The 16,306-nt window shown below is 45.0% G+C and overlaps 1 protein-coding gene across 2 annotated transcripts in view; it reads left to right on the plus strand.

Annotated features, from left to right (window-relative positions):
* The window catches only part of MARCHF3 (membrane associated ring-CH-type finger 3), a 138,592-nt gene that overhangs the window by 92,811 nt on the left and 29,475 nt on the right, over nt 1-16,306 (plus strand). For both annotated transcript variants that reach the window (XM_055301553.1, XM_055301552.1), the window contains 2 exons: nt 9,787-10,030; nt 13,029-13,233. In XM_055301553.1, coding sequence (XP_055157528.1) covers nt 9,843-10,030; nt 13,029-13,233 — 393 coding nt within the window. In that variant the 5' untranslated portion in view covers nt 9,787-9,842. The remainder of the gene's footprint in view (nt 1-9,786; nt 10,031-13,028; nt 13,234-16,306) is intronic.

A 16,306-nucleotide genomic window follows, 5' to 3' on the forward strand; every position in this document is an offset into this window, starting at 1 on the left:
TTTTTTTTTTTCTTATTTGAAGATGTTCTTTTCTCAAAGAAAAACTCATTTTATTAGATTGGGCGGGGGGCAGTAATCACTAGAAACCAATTCCATTGCCTGACATCAAGCAACTGGAGGAGAATTTGGGTAACAAATAGTCTCTGGTGTGAAAGTGAATGCTGATCTTAGCTCAAATAACTTGCTTTCTTCAGCATCCGCAGTGGTTGGTCTCCAGGGATTTATCTGGCTACATGTGTTTTTCACATTTATTAGTGAAATTGGAGATTCAAGAATAAAACCCAGTCCTCAGGAACATTTTGTTAATTTGTGACACACCAGAGATTTTTTTTAGCCCATAAAGCAAATGAATGAGCTCCTTGGGGGTGTAACTGTTATTTTCACCCTGGAAGGCAGTAAAGACCCACTATATCTATTAAGCACTTAGAGAATGAAAATGAATAGTGCTACAAAAATAGAAAAATATACTCACAGTATTGCTATTAATAGTGTAATATTTTTTTGTCTGTTCTGAAGGAAAACCCATCAGATGAAAAATTAAAAGGAAAGGTAAACCTTGGTATCACATTTGGCTGTTTTATCTTGGTTAAAAATTCAATTCAGTGTCAATATTAAGTTGTTTTGCTTCTGTCAAACAGGCTGGATCAAGGTTAAGGAAACTCACCCATTCTTTCCTTTTTTTTTTTTTTTAAGATTTATTTATTTATTCATGAGAGACATGGAGGCAAAGAGAGAAGGAGGCTCCCTGTGGGGAGCCTGATGCAGGACTAGATCCCAGGACCCCTGGATCACGCCCTGAGCCAGAGGAAGACGCTCAGCCACTAAGCCATCCAGCTGCCTCTCTAACAGGCTTTAAAGATACTAGGCTGTTCTCGGGAGGCTTGGGGACAGAGCAGGCTAGTTGTCACACTGAAAAAGTCTAGTTATAGCTGATGCTCCAGCAGGTGGTGACTCTGTAAGATGCGAGGACTGATACAGATGCATGGTGAGCTGGGCCAGGCAGCCAAGGGAGCAAGAGGAAGAAGGGGCACGTGCTCAAACGAGAGAAAGTAACTCATTGGAGATCCCTTTGAAGGAGTTCATTGAATACTTTGCATTGAAGTAGGTATGACGAAGGTATGAAAGAGGACTCATTCCCCACCAGTTTCATGATGCACAAGAACCCAGTGATGAAGTGAAGGGATTGTATGATAAAGTGATCTTAGGTAACTCAGCCCTTGGCGAAATGTTGCTTTTTTTCTCTCATGCTTGTTTGTATCTTGACTTAAAAGACTTGGACCCGTTTATTTTAGGGAAGCACTAAAAAAGAACCTATGGTTTATCTCTGCATGTATGAGGATGCTTGCGAGTGTGTGTAGTGTAAAGGGAGGGAACAGAGTCTATGGGCTGAGAAAAGTAATTCTGGGGGGTGTTTTTGTGCTTTTCCGCTATATTTACACAAGACTGTCAAAGCAGATGTCATGTCAGCAATTCAGCCTCCGTGAGATGTTTGCTTGGGCAGATGGGAGGGTAGCAAGGAGATGCAGAGGAGATGGGCCAGGCGACAGGATGCAGAGGTAGGATCTGGAAGGGGCCTCTTATCCCCACCCTGGCCCCTGGCAGTTGAAGGATGACCTGCTGCCCTGCAGTCCTCAGCACTGCTCCATGTACCAGGCACATACCTACCCCAGGTCCTCAGTGTCGGGGCGACAATGAGGCTTAGCGCCAAGTAGTTGTCTTCTGTTGATAAGTGCTGGATGGCAGTTAAAAGCCAGGGGGCTCTGTCCCTCTCCCACACACCACCCCCACTAAGGGCTCCCAGAGTACTCCTGACCCCAAAGCCAAAAATGTGCAAAAGCAATGCAGAGATACACAGAGACCCTGACATGTCTCTAGAGCACATGTGAACGAACCATGGGATTTGAGGGGCTTCTAGTAATACGAAGCGTAAGATAGGGAGTTCTCTAGTAACAAAGACAGGGCTGAAAAGCAAAATCCAGGGAGCCCCCATCCTTACTTTGCACTCGCCTAATTCCTTGTGAAGCTGAGTGACTTCAGTTACCTCGGGCCAAAACCAAGGGTAATGCAGCCAAGTCTCTTTAGACCTCAAGGGCCTGATGGTGCTGCAGGGAGGCCAGGGCCCCCAGAACCTGACAGAATGCAGACCCTGGACACCACCCTGGGGAAGGGCAAGACTGCAGCCTCCCTGTGGTGGAGGTGAAATGCAGACAGGGAAAGCCCCAGAGAACCCGGGCTTAAAATAAGCCAGTAGCTGGCTGGATTCTAGGATGCGGGAGGCCGTGGTTAGGAACTTAACAAACCTGTATGCCCAGGATGGGGCTGTTTGCACAGAAGAGGATGAGTGAGGTAAAATCTGGAATGAACCCTGCATCAGCTTCCTTAATGCTCAACATTCACTTGGATGGTGGCAGAAAATGGGTATGAGTGTAGCAACAGATTGGGGGCTCCGACTCTTAGAGTGTATTCTGTCCTCAGTGGGGCTGCAGTGTTCATCCCCTGTATTATCAGATATCCCGGTCAGCAGGCGTACCCTCCACACTTCTCCTTAAGCTAGACAGGTAGCTGTTTGGTCCTGGGCGCGCTGAACATCACTTGAAGGATGCATACATTTTTATTTTTCATCTCCAAGTGAGGTCCTGTGACCATCTTATTCTATTTTACCTTTTCCTCTCTGTTATTTTTAAACTTGTCATTTCAACTTCCCTGATGTGTCCCAATTGCTTCCCAGTCCCCAGAACTCATCGGTGAGCTCTGCTCCCCCACTCACTTCCCCCTCCACACACTCAGCAGGGCTGTGTGTGCAGGAGCCAGTTATTATTTACAAGTGTAATTCAGCTGTCGCTATGTCTTTGAATGCACAGGGTAGTTGTGGGATTTTTAATTACCATTTTCATCTATATAATTAAAATTAAATGAAAAAATGGATAGCCTCCAAGATCGAATTAATTTTATGAGTACTTCTTGAGGGGAAAAAATATGTATAAACATGATAATTGTTACTTGATTTGCCTTCAGCAGAACTAGAGAATTTTACCTGCCTGAAGAGAAAATTAGTCATTTTAAATGAAAAAAAAAATAAAAAAGATTAGTCCAATACTTCTGGTACATCTTGCAGCTGAGAAACAAAAATAATAACGTGGATGGGAAATGATAAATAACTCTGGGTATCACTTTCAAATAGTACACTGTGTGATTGGATCTCTTCGGATCCAACTTGCCCTTATGCTAATCTGGATTTTTTCCTCTTGGGTCATACTAGTGTTTACACACTCCTCAAAAAAATGTCTTTACCCCCAAACCAAAAACTTCCTTCATACTTGGAAACAAGTGTTTCGCCTGCTTACTCTGCTTTGCAAGTGTGACTATGCACACATCGGTGGAGAATAATGAGAAAAAGGGAAGTTTTTTTGTTGTTTTGTTTTTTGTTTTTTAAATCCATTGGGCCAGCCAGTGTTGCAGTCTGCAGACTCATGAAGTGCCTGATGGACATGTTTATAGAGACTTGGATGGTCACTTTATTTGGAATGACAAACTCTCCACTCCACATAATGAGGTCAGTGAAGCATCCAGAAAAGAAACGTATAATTTGGGAGCATGGGTCTGAAGCACAGCCCTGCCGAGACTATTTAAGTTTAATGAAGCAGCTACTTTGCCGCTACACAGTCTTAGTAAATAGCCTCCTTGGCATGTTTTTGAAAACTTAAATGTTGCTGGTAATCGTGTCCCAGCCATCTCCTTGGAGAGCCTTTGTGCCCTGTTCTCAAAAGAAATATGCCACTTTTACATGTTAATGGTTTTGAAATTAGTCATTCCCTCCATTTTCATTGGAAAGGAAGGTCAGTGTGTGATTCCCCTCCTGCCTTCATTTTCTGTGAACATTCCGGAAACTCCAAATCAGTTCATCAGGCGTGCAGAGCACTGTCTGGTTATAACATGCCTCAAAAGCTAGGGAAATGTTCTATGAAAGAGCATTCCTATTCTCAGATTGTTCTTAGAATTCAGAGGCTAAAAGGCTCCCTCAGAGGGGAAAGTTCCTGGACAGAGCATCATTGCTTTTTTTTTTTTCCTCTCATTTCAATCAGGAACCAATGTGTACTGACCGCACATGGGTCTCATTGAGGAGGCCTTGCTCCCAGAATGGGCAACCCCTCTAGGAGTGCTAAGGGACACTTGAGAGATGCTTCCTGAAGCAGATTTGCTCACGTAAAACTAAGGTCGGGCTTCTGAATCCTGGACCAGTGTTAATGATGTGTCACTCTGTGGGAGCACAAAGCCATCTAGTCATTCCCCCAAATTTAGGGCAGTTTCCTCTGAGAAAGCAGGGGCATGACTGCTAGTGGAAAGGTGCCAGATCTTCACGGCTCTGCAACGCTTAGAGGGTCTGGGGAAGTGTCCTCAGAAAATGTAAAGCCAGATTCAAAATGGCCAGACTCTGTACCCTCAGAAACTTCAAAGGAATACCCAGTAATTTATTTAAAAAAATTTTTTTTCTGGAGTGGATGAAAAAATGTATACATTTGCTTCTTGATTCTTTGTTGACCAACTCTGATTGTGGGGTGACTGAGGACCCTTCTAGAACATATGGAGACCTGTGGATCCTACTTCTTAAAAAATTTCTGGAATTACTAGGGTAGAGTTTGGAGGTCCATTCTTGCTGCTGAGTGCCACTCCAGGTTGGGCCTGCTCAGTCCACTTCCAGGCAGCCTGCCTGACCAGGTTAGTGCCAGCTAACACACATACCCTTACGCTCTCATTCTTACCTTCAACCCCATAGGAATTTGTATACCCATACAGAGATGCCAACCTAACATATTCTTCCCCCAAACAGCCTTGTTGTCCTAAATCTAAGAGATTACAGTTGACTTGTCACTGAAAACACATTTCTGATGGAAGCAGGTCTGAAAAGGCACTTGGGAGTGGCTTGCATTTTATTTTCTAGGATATCTATCACATGCTAGATAAGCTAAGATCATGGTGGCTGCTCTAACATATAGACCCAATTATCAAACGTAATAACAGGTTTTCACTGTATGCCTTCACTAAGCATTTTCATGGACAAGTGAGGACTTGTGTTCAGGGATCTGAGGGAGACAGGGCTGGGGAGAATGAGGAGAAGTGGATGTACAGGGGAGAGGGTTCCTTCATGCTCACCTGCCAACAGAAATGGAGTGGTACAACATCAGAACTCAAGAGTGATCCAAAAGTACAGTGTTGTGGAAGCTCACCAGCCACGGGGAAAGATAGTTTTCAAAGACAGAAACAAAATGCAGCCCAGCCTAAAAAAAGAGCAGGAATTAAAGTTAATGTGGCAATAACTCTCTGCACAGGACCCATTCTAGTTTATAAAGCATGTTCACATGTATTATTTTGAGGCCTCACAAACACCCCGATGAAGTGGCTCAGGAAGTATTAGTACCTTTATTCCAAATATGTGAGAAATTTCAACCAAGGCTGAGAGGCCAAGTGATTGACCCTGGTGAGTCCTGAGCCAAGGCTCAGGCTTGGATGTCCTGCCTCTGAGAACAGAGCCTTCTCCCATAACTGCGATCCTCAGGGAGGTTCCAGGGGCAGTGGAGGTGAACAGAACCGCCCCCCCCCCCGCCCCTCCTCCACATCCTCCGGACACATCCTTATGGTGCCAGCCACGTTCCCATGGAAATCACTTACCAAAGGCAGACTGTTCAGAAACAGGGCAACGATTAACTGCAGCCTGGTTGGGTCCTTGCTTTGGTATAACCTGTACTCTACCCTTTAAAGGGGTCACAGTTTAACTGACAGGCCTTTTGTATCTTAACAAGTGTCTCATCTGGCTTTCATTTATCTAGCCACTCCCTCCTCTTTGGCTGTCTCCCTCTCGTCCACCTAGCGCCACACTGTTCACTGTGTGCAGCTGGATGTGGCCAGTGCCAAATCATGTTTTATTGGGAGCCTGAGAAAGCAATTATACAAGGAGTCAAGCCTGGCCAACAAAGGACCTGTCCTACCGGTGCAATCTGATGTTCAAATTTACAGAGAACACGCCACCCCCCACCGGCACTGTGGTGTTGTCCTGAGAAACCCCAGCAAGCCAAATTCTTGGGTGAACTAGGAAGCTACTTTCCCACAAGGGCAGCAGCGTTTATAAGGAAGCGGTTGAATGGTGCTTGAAATTTTGCAGGATGATCAGTGGAAGCCCGGTTAGGCTGCAAACGGACAGTTCAGCTCTTTCTAGCATCCACAGCAACAGCCTACTGTTTTCCCAGGTGGCTCTGAAGGAGACAGGGAAATGCAGTGGGCCATTTGTCACTGCCCCAGGTGCCACATATGGATGCCAATTGGTACATGCAGCCTGCAGAGGCCCTGCCCTGGGTCTGGTCAAGGCCTCTGGGCTCCCTTTTGACTGAGACTGGGGAGAACGTTCTCCCTTCTCTCCTTCACCTGAGGAGATGCTTAGATCCACGTTTGTGGGGTCGGAACCAACTCAGCCCTTCCTGCTACAACCTCAGGTGCCTGTGCTCTGCATTATCCTTTCCACCCCATTTGCAATTCAAGACATGGTCTTTTAAAAGCATGGGAACTGGGATCCCTGGGTGTCGCAGCGGTTTGGCGCCTGCCTTTGGCCCAGGGCGCGATCCTGGAGACCCGGGATCGAATCCCACGTCGGGCTCCCGGTGCATGGAGCCTGCTTCTCCCTCTGCCTGTGTCTCTGCCTCTCTCTCTCTCTCTCTCTCTCTCTCTCTCTCTCTCTCTCTCTCTGTGACCATCATAAAGAAATAAAAATTAAAAAAAAAATGTTTAAAAGCATGGGAACTAACTATGGGCATGCTAGTCTTGGTATCTCAAGGTTATTCTGGTGCATGATGGTTGGCAAATAGGCTGGTCTGTTCTTCAGTGAGTGCTAGACTGGAGTGTCCCATCAGACAGGTCCCAAGTGGGGTCCAGGGCTCTGCAGAGATGGCACAAGAGAAGTGGCCAGGGCTCACCTGCAGGAGGAAGCAAGGTAGAGGAGCCTCCTGTCCATTTATGCTCAACTCCTTGCCCTGCACTCATGGGAATGGAATAAGCCCATTAGATGGCTGGTGATATAGATCCCTTTTGCCTTTAAGAAGAAAAACGAAATGAGGTATATTGCCCAGAAGTGAAATTACAGATATAAAAGAAGCATAAAGGGAACTCTACTTCTAAAATTGTTTTAAGGGCATTTTATTGCAGATTTAGGTCATATACTTCGAACTACTTTCTTTGATGAAAACTTAATCTGGGTTACAAGTGAATCAACGTGGGGAACATTGTGTGCCTGCGTGATGTATCTTCACTAGGGTAGCCTAACCCGTGAGAGCCCGCGGTTCCTTTCCTCCCTCTGTGCATTCTTCCTCTACCTCCTTCCAGTTCCATCGAGCACAGGGAGGAAGCATTTGGTCCTGTGAGTTGAAGTTATGCAAAACCCGAAAATAGACTCTCAGAGTGCATCCAGACATAATGATTCCATGTGGCAAGAAGGTCACTATGTCTGCTTTTCCTGCCAACGCATCCCTGGCTCTTAATCTATGGCTGCCTTGTGAAGCAAGAGAGCTGTGCCAAGAAGTTACACTTGGTGACTGGGAGGCATGAGAATTTAAAATCACGTCAATGGGGTTTTATAAGAGCAGGCTGGGGGAGGGGGATTACACGCAGTTTTAGAAGTTGGGCTTTGAACATCCTTTTGTTCTGCGGTCTGAGAACTACCATAACTCCGTTATTTAAAAAAAAAAAAAAAATCTGGCCTCAGCTACAAATCAGCTCCACTCTGCCAACCCTGCCAAAAATTAAAAAGACATCCACCCAGAAAGTCTGTGGTTATCTGAGTGGTGGGATTATGAGTGAGTTGTGTTGTTTTCCTTGCACTTTTCTGTACAATCTCTAACATACACTCTGGTTTTCACAATGTGAAAAGGAAGAAAGGCAGGAAGGAAGGAAGGAAGGAAGGAAGGAAGGAAGGAAGGAAGGAAGGAAGGAAGGAAGACAGGCAACAAATCCTATTTAAAAAGCAAAACTAAACTACCTAATTATCCAATCATATCCTTGAAACCTTACTGTCTAGTGGTTGCGAAGTCCTCCAGAGTTGTAACAATGCCATGGCAGAGGCAACTTTGCCTGGGCCCCCGCATCAGACCTCAGACCAGGACCGGTGTCCGTAACCCCCTCCCCTCCACCAGGCTCCAAGGGTATCCCAGCAGAGAGCAGACCACAAACGCTGAGAGGGCTTGTGGCAGCCAACGACAGGAATGCGAACATGCTAGAGCAAGGCCAGCCAGACACCTCAGCAGCAAGGAGGAGATTCCCTTCCTGTCCAGCTGTCTTGATGGCCAGGCCTCCTGACATGTGCTTGCTGGGAGGGAGGGCATCCGTTCAAGCTCATCTGCAGACACTGTGTTCTCATCCTAAGAATGTCCAGTTGATGCACAATGTTCTGGAAGCTGGGAAGATCCTGTTATCCAGACCTGTGGGAGTCAAGTCCCATATAATAAGTGGAAGAAAGAGCTAGGAGAAAACAATCCTTTGAGGAATTCCAAAAATCCTCCTGGGGTCGTGGGGTGGATTTCCTTTGACTTGAGGCTTTTACCATCCAGTTTGCTTACTGACGTGAACTCGGTCCATCGACCAATCCTGCATCCATCTTCAGACTCCAGGCTGTGTTGAGCTCTGGAGCCTACAGCAAGTAGGCTGGAGAGAAACAGCCGTATCTCCAAAAATAAGATGCAACTCCTATGAGTTTCCATAAAGACCTCTATTTTTCATGCATTACATCCAAACTTATTACTGGATGCAGTGGGGTTGTTCATACCAGTGGGTCTGAGTGCTTTGAATCTGAGGTCCTGTTGAAGCCCACACCACCCCAGTGAGGGACAGAATTCCTTGCAGGCTGTGTGACAGACTATGTGTCAGGGAGGTAAGGCCCATATTAAGAATGGATTATTTTTAACAGGCAGTGGAGGTATCATCCATCCTCAGTTCCTGCATTCTTCTATGTGATCCTCTATGATGATGCAGCATCCCTGGATTTTTAAGTATTACGCTAACAGACTAGATTCTATTTTTTTTTTTGATTCTAATGTTTTGATTGTGATGTCCATTAAGAAAAAATTTAACAAGTTCACCCAACTCATCATTTCCCATTAATAACCATTTAAGACAAGGCTAAAATAGGTTAAGTTTTTCAAGGAAGTTAATTGTCAAGATATATTAAGTAGAAAATTGTGTTATGGGGCACGGATATGACAACAGTCAGAAAGGTGGACATTAATTGATTCATTCTGGCCAATATTGTCCTAGAAGCTACTACTTAGCCAAAGTCTTTTCTCCCTACCCCCTTTCCCCTGTTTTTAATCTTAGCATCTCAGAATGAGGCTGAATGGGAATAAACGACTTACAAGAAAAAAAGAGTTGCAAACGGTTTTAATAATGATCTAGTAACTTTGAGAGAGTGTTAACAAAGACCTACTGCTTCTCTGGCATAGAGAAGGAAAACTGCTCATCTCCTCTTCAGATCTGGCCCCAGAGGCATCAGGCCCTCCCCTCTCCAAGAGCAGGGCTCTTAAATGTTTATGCACACCTACATGCTCGTCTCGTTCATAAGCATGTCCACTGTTTCTTGCAGGCTCCATGTGTGCACGTGCGCGTGCATTACATGGTAACAAGATCACACGCCACGTTGAGGCTCCCCCTGTTATTTATGTTAAATAATGACATGATGATGTGGGTGGCCTGTAATTCCCCATTTTCTGTTAACCACCCTGCCCAAGGAAACTGTTTTCTGATCTCTCCTAGATGGAAATCCTGTATGAATGTGGAAGCCATTAGCAGAGTAATTGCTGTCTGTTACCATGACAACCAGCCGCTGCAGTCACCTGCCCGAAGTGTTGCCAGACTGCACCAGCTCGGCTGCGCCCGTGGTGAAGACCGTGGAGGATTGTGGCAGCCTCGTGAATGGGCAGCCGCAGTATGTCATGCAAGTTTCGGCCAAGGACGGGCAGCTGCTGTCAACAGTAGTGCGGACTCTTGCCACCCAGAGGTAGTACCACTATTAAAATAATTGAATCTGTAATTGATCTGGAGGACTCTCTGTCAGATGGAAAATGCTAAAGGGAATGTAATTAGCGCTCAGGTCTTTGTGTCAGGTGAGAGGAGGTGCTGCCCAAGTCCTTTCGTCACTGTTTCTATAGCAATGGGGTATAAAGCTACCATTCACGTTGTTGAGTTTTCTACTTCAAGTCATGCTCTCGAAGAGAGCCAGGCGGGGAAAGATCCCACAAGATACAGGGTCGCTTTCTTTACCTTTGTTATTTTGATATTGCTATGGTAATTACACTCTTGTCGCCGGGTGCTGACAAAGGTAGCCCTCTGTTAGCATGGAAAGAAGGAGGCACCTGATTTCAGGAAACAAAGCCAAAGTGACTGGCTTGTGGGCAAAACTTCTGAAGTGGCATTCCTGGTGCTGGTGCCAATCAGCACCACCTGATGGGAGCGCCATGCAGGGCTCCTTCCTGGATGAGTCTCTTCTCTGGCAAGTCCCCACTCTGGGGGCCTCTTCTGTTGACCCCTCCTCTGTGCCTCCCACCCCCACTCCTGATCCTTGAGGACATACCCTGACTTAGGAGGAGGTACTTTTGTTCAAACCACCACAGCTCACCTCCCCTGAATGAGGAACCAAAGCAAGGCCAAAGGTTCTGAGCAGCCCAGAGATGGCTTATCCAGGCAGGTACTTTGTCCCTGGAGGTTTCCTCTTGTGCTGTTGCTGTCTGATGGCAGATTGAAAGCCACAGGCTGCCCAGCCAATACATGTTCCTTGACTTCTCCACCTTTCTGTTCAGGATAGGTAGGGGAACTTTGATCGATTAATGTAAAATGGCTATAGGCACTGGACCTGTCCTCTCATAGCAGCAATGACACCTCTCACCCTAAAACTTTGGGCCAGTCAACCACACAGTGACCACTTATCTTGGTCTGAGCAACTCAACCAAGCCCTCCAGTAGAGATACAGGCCCACCTGCGGCCAGACTGCTGGTAGCACCACAGCATTTTCTGTTGCCCCAGCCTGGACGTGGCGGCCACCAGACACAGACTCACACCTTGTGTGTCTTGTAAACACTGCCCATGTACCTTCTGCTGTCCATTTCTGCAACTATCACTAAGGGATAAAGTAGGAAAAAAGTCCATCTATATTTTTCCACCTCTTGAAAAGCTTTTAACAATTAGTTAGGACTCAGAATATGACAAGGCTATGGGCATCATTGCTCATATGTGACATGAGACAGATAACTGCGTGTGCAACCATCACCCTGGCGGACTTCATACATTTTGTTTAATCAGGAAGAACAGGCTAAAAAAAAAAAAAAAAAAAGGAAGAACAGGCTACAGAGTTAAAATGACCTTGAACTGTGAGCCAGTGTGTGTGTGCGTGTGTACGCACACGTGCACACATATCAGGTCTTTTCACACGTTCTCCTATCACGTGGTCATGTAAACCAGATGATTTTAGACTTTCACGTGCATTTGGTTCAGTGGGAATGAAGGAGCCAGGAATAGTCAAAGAAAAAAAAAGTCAGATCCTTAAACTTTCTTCTCGCAGCCCTGGGCGTAAATGGATTCTATACCTGGGCCAGTAGGTAGTCTTTTCCTCTTTTGATCCCTTTTCAGCCTTCATTCATTTCTAGGATCATCCCACAAAGGCCCTTAGGGGATGACAGTGCTTCCATGGCTGTTTCCATTTGGCCCATGTAGATGATGTCAAAGAGAGTGATGGGTCCAGGTCAGGTGAGGGCAGGTAGAGAGGCTGGTCCTCAGATGGGCACACACAGTGATAACATAGTTTAAAACCAAATGCCCAGGCCACGTGGGCAGAGGGAGCCTGCTTCTTCTTCTGCCTATGTCTCTGCCTCTCTCTCGTGTGTCTCTCATGTGTATATAAATAAAATCTTCAAAAAAATAAAACCAAATGCCCGATAAAGGACAAAATGGGAAGCAATATAAGATGTAGTTCAGAAAGGAATTGTCCTCTCATAAGACACAGTATGCACTGGGAGCTGAGGTGTCTTAGTTTGAGCTCTTCATTGGCCACGAACTTCCCTGATGAGTGGTACATCATTTGATTTTTCCCTGACCTGAGTTTCCCCACGAGTGGAAATAGTTACCATTAACTACACATTTACCACATGCTGGTGGTCCCTATGCCAGGCTTCTGATTTGGACAAGCTTTTCTCATCCTCATGTCACATATGAGGAAGGCACCATTCTTTGCACCTGTTTTAGAGAGGAGGAAACTAAAGTATAGAGAGATGATGTTACTTGCACCAAGTTAGCCAACTGGTAGGCAGCAGAGCTGGGGTTCAAGCCAGGCTGTGGAACTCCATAGCCTTCCTCATGAACCACTATGCCATGTGCCTTCATCGAGGCCAATGAAGTAATACTTATTACTTGCATTTGGCTTGATATCCTTAGCATCCCAGAGAGCATCCTTGGGAAGCTCAAAGGATCATCAGCCACTCAGCTCGGTGCTCTGGCTCAGACAGCAGTTGTGTGTGATGGCTTGAGAGTTGGCTGCCAGTTAACTTGCCTCCCCTCATCCTCCCACCCTTATGAAAGGAGAAATGAGAAGAACCTCTAAGTATTTGAAAGTGTCCTGGCTTGATTCAAAAAGACACAACTGGCCTAGAAACTGCAGTTGATATACAATACAATTTCCATATTTAATGGTGAGGGATAGTTCTGATTTTCTGGTGGGTAGTTTGAACAATACCCATAACCAAAACAAAAATAACATGCTGCTTGCTTTCACCCACTTTCAGCCGTGGGCCACCCCCTACTTCTTTATATTGGCAAAAGGAGAAGCCCAAGGTCCCTGGCAATGACCCCCACTGCCACATACACAGTGGACATCTAGGGTTTTAAAGCAGGTGTCCGTTTGAGTGGCTGCCACTGGGGGAGGTCTGAAGGACGTGGAGCCAAAGGGCTGTCCTCATGGTGATGGTTTCCAGCCTGGTGACTGGCAGATGCCTCTCCTTTTCTTGCAGCCCCTTCAATGACCGGCCGATGTGCAGGATCTGCCACGAGGGCAGCAGCCAAGAGGACTTGCTCTCTCCTTGTGAATGCACAGGGACCTTGGGGACAATTCATCGGAGCTGCCTGGAACACTGGCTGTCATCCTCAAACACCAGCTACTGTGAACTCTGCCACTTCAGGTTTGCAGTGGAGCGCAAACCCAGGCCGTTAGTGGAGGTCAGTAATTGGGGCACGTCCTGAAAACTTAGCTCTAATGAGCAAATGATGTCTGCTTTTATGCCCAAATCACAAACTGTTGTGCAGCTCAGTGAAGCACAGAGGGAGCAATGTGTGAGTGTGTGTGTATGACACAGACAGAAGCAGCTCACATGCTCGCTCTGGAGCCAACAAGAGAGAAAGGTGATCTCCATGAAGAAAGGGGAAGCCAGTGTGGAGGAGAAAGGGGAAGTTTACATTGCTCTTCTCTCTTTTTCCATCCCTGTGAAGTGGAACACACAGATACAACACTTTGTCTTTGGATACCATCTGCCCAATTTGAAGTGATGGATAAATGGGCATTTGGGTTGCATATTCTGAGAGGTATGAAAAAATATAGGTGCATAGTATAATGATGCTGATTCAGACTTCTGGGATTTGAAGAGTTCCAGGACCTTAGGTAAATAACTTTACCTCTTGAAATTACTATGAAGCTTAAAATAGGTAAGATTTCTAAAGCACTTAGAATACCAAGTACATACCCAAGTGTTTGAGTTAAAAAAAAAAAAATGTCTCTTAGGAAATTATACACAAGCATTATTTCAGCTAATAACCTAGCACTGGAATCTCTTTTTTTAAAAGGCAGGCATTTCAACCCAGCCATTAAAATGGCAGGACACTCTTTCATGTTTTAGAAACCACACATTTCTACTTTAGACCAAGAGTCTGGTCCTGTATTAGCTATAAGCAACGGAAAATATCAGTAGGCTATTTTGCCCTCTCTCCTACCCTCAATTTCTACTAGTCAATTAAAAATTGGAGGTTAGCAACAATAAATATTTTAATATATTATGAGCCAGAGCTAATTGAAAGAGACTGAGACCAAGATTATGGGCCTCTAATCCAGACCCGCTGATAACCTCCTTCTTTCAGCAGCTGATCCAGCAAAACTCTGGCATTAAACTAGAGCCAGTAATCAAGACATGCTTCTTAGAAACTATTTAAAACAGGATGTTAGCACCTCAGCACTTACAGCTCTGGAGAGCTCTGCATACACCTGCTCTTGTGTTTGACCTTGAAAGTTTAATCAGGACCTATAAACTGGGGCCTGTTTTAGCTATGACTTATTTGCCAAATGGCACAAAATTTATTTGACTTGCCTCAATACACCCTGTGCTTTAGGACTCTGGATCAAGTGACCTCTCCATGAAACGGTCTTGCTGCTTGACATCCACTTTCAGAAATTCCCATCGGGAATCTGGCCCCATGCCACATTCCCTGGAATTTACATTTCAGAACTTCTCTGCAGAAGTGGAAGCAGAGGGTATAATTAAATAATAAACAAGGGAGGTGAAGATTTCTCAAGCCCAAAGGCAGAAGTTAAGAAGAAGCTTATTTATCTTTTCTAGAAATTTCTGGAACCTCCCCAAGTTGATATTGCACCATCTCCAGGGAAGCTAGCTAGCTTCCCAGAGTAAAAAAAAAAAACTCTGCTTCAAAAGGGCTACAATCCAGTGATCTTTACTGGCACTTGTTAAAAATCCTAGTGTGTGTGTGTGTGTGTGTGTGTGTGTGTGTACACAACAAAGAAGGTCGTATGTGTACACACACTTGTGCTCACATGCACACATCTCGGTTTTACCCAGCTAACTCACCTGTGTCAAATCACCTGGTGAACCCCTTCCATCTCAGAGAGGGAAACATGTACCCACACACAGAGGTTCTTCAAAGTTGCCTCTGTTTGGCCACAGATTCTGGGATCTTAGGCAGTTGTCATTACACAAGGAATCGAGGCAAATGACCTTGAGAATGTGTGAGGTACTCTGTAAGATTTAAGGCCTTGCCTACAAAAACTTCACCCAAACGGTCACCGGTGGTGAAATTTTCATTGCACAAATGGAATGTGACATTTTTCAGAGTTAATGATGATTGAACAAGTTGAAAGTGAAAGGCAAACCTTCTCAAGCCGGGGGAGGCTGGCCGTTTGATCATCCCATGGCGAAATGAACTTGCTGTTTGACCACAAGCAATAAAAAGAAGTTGTCTTTGGTTTCTCAGCTGGAGGACAAATGAGAACCAGGTGCAGGCAGATTTTTCAACAAATGACATCACTAATTGACTTTTCCTCTCTTACCAAAGGGCAGGTTTATTCACACTGAGCTTTGCTTCATATTTTTATCTCGAGGTAACCATGAATCTTTTTTGGAAAATCAGCAAAACCCGCCTATTTAGGTTAAGCATTGGGAGTATTGTTACTTTATTTCTCATTTGCACTCTTTCAATTGCTTTAATCATTACTGTATTTACCAGTTGGATCTGCCTTCTCATTAAAGCTAGAAAATTCTCTAACATTGAATTTCAAAATCAATGTGATAATAACAGCTTCTTGTTTGTTAGAGGAAGTGGTTGAAAAAGTCATTTATAAACGTTATTTGTCAGCACCCAGGTGTTAACATTGGTCAGAATCACAGTCATAGCGCCAATTCCCACCCTCAGGAAATTCCCCCAGTCCTTAATTCAACATAAACCCTCATCCTCCTGATCGACGCTGTTCAGAAAACAGTGCCCCATCCCTTCCTTTCCTGCATTCTCTACAGCTCGATGTTCACTTTGAACAGATCAGAAACGTAGGGTTTCTGTCTACGAGTTTCTACTCAGAGTGGCCAAATCAATGGACTGGTTTATATTAGCATCTCCAACCCAGACATCATCTCCCCCACTTAAACAGTGCTCATCTGTGTGACGCAGCTCAGTTTCTCAGAGCTGTGATTTGGGGGGTTGAAGGAGTGGGGAGTGAGCTAGAGGCTCTCCATGATATCCTTGGTCTCCAAAAATGCTTTCAAAAAATACATTTCACACTTGAAATGCAGACATTCTATGATATGTCATTTATACCTCAGTAAGATGATTTTGTGTGTGCTTATCTACTAATCTACCTACCTTCATGGGTAAACTAAATCATTTAGTCTCCTCTGGTCAATTCATTGTCAATTTTATATCCTTATTATATTTCATTTTACTTTTATTTTTTGCTGCTAAGTAAGCCAGTATAACAAGAGCTAGTTTCAACCCAAGAGAGCTACCCTGTGATCAT

The sequence above is a fragment of the Nyctereutes procyonoides genome, unplaced genomic scaffold (genome assembly GCF_905146905.1).
Source record: "Nyctereutes procyonoides isolate TBG_1078 unplaced genomic scaffold, NYPRO_anot_genome, whole genome shotgun sequence".
NCBI classification, from domain to species: Eukaryota; Metazoa; Chordata; class Mammalia; order Carnivora; family Canidae; genus Nyctereutes; species Nyctereutes procyonoides.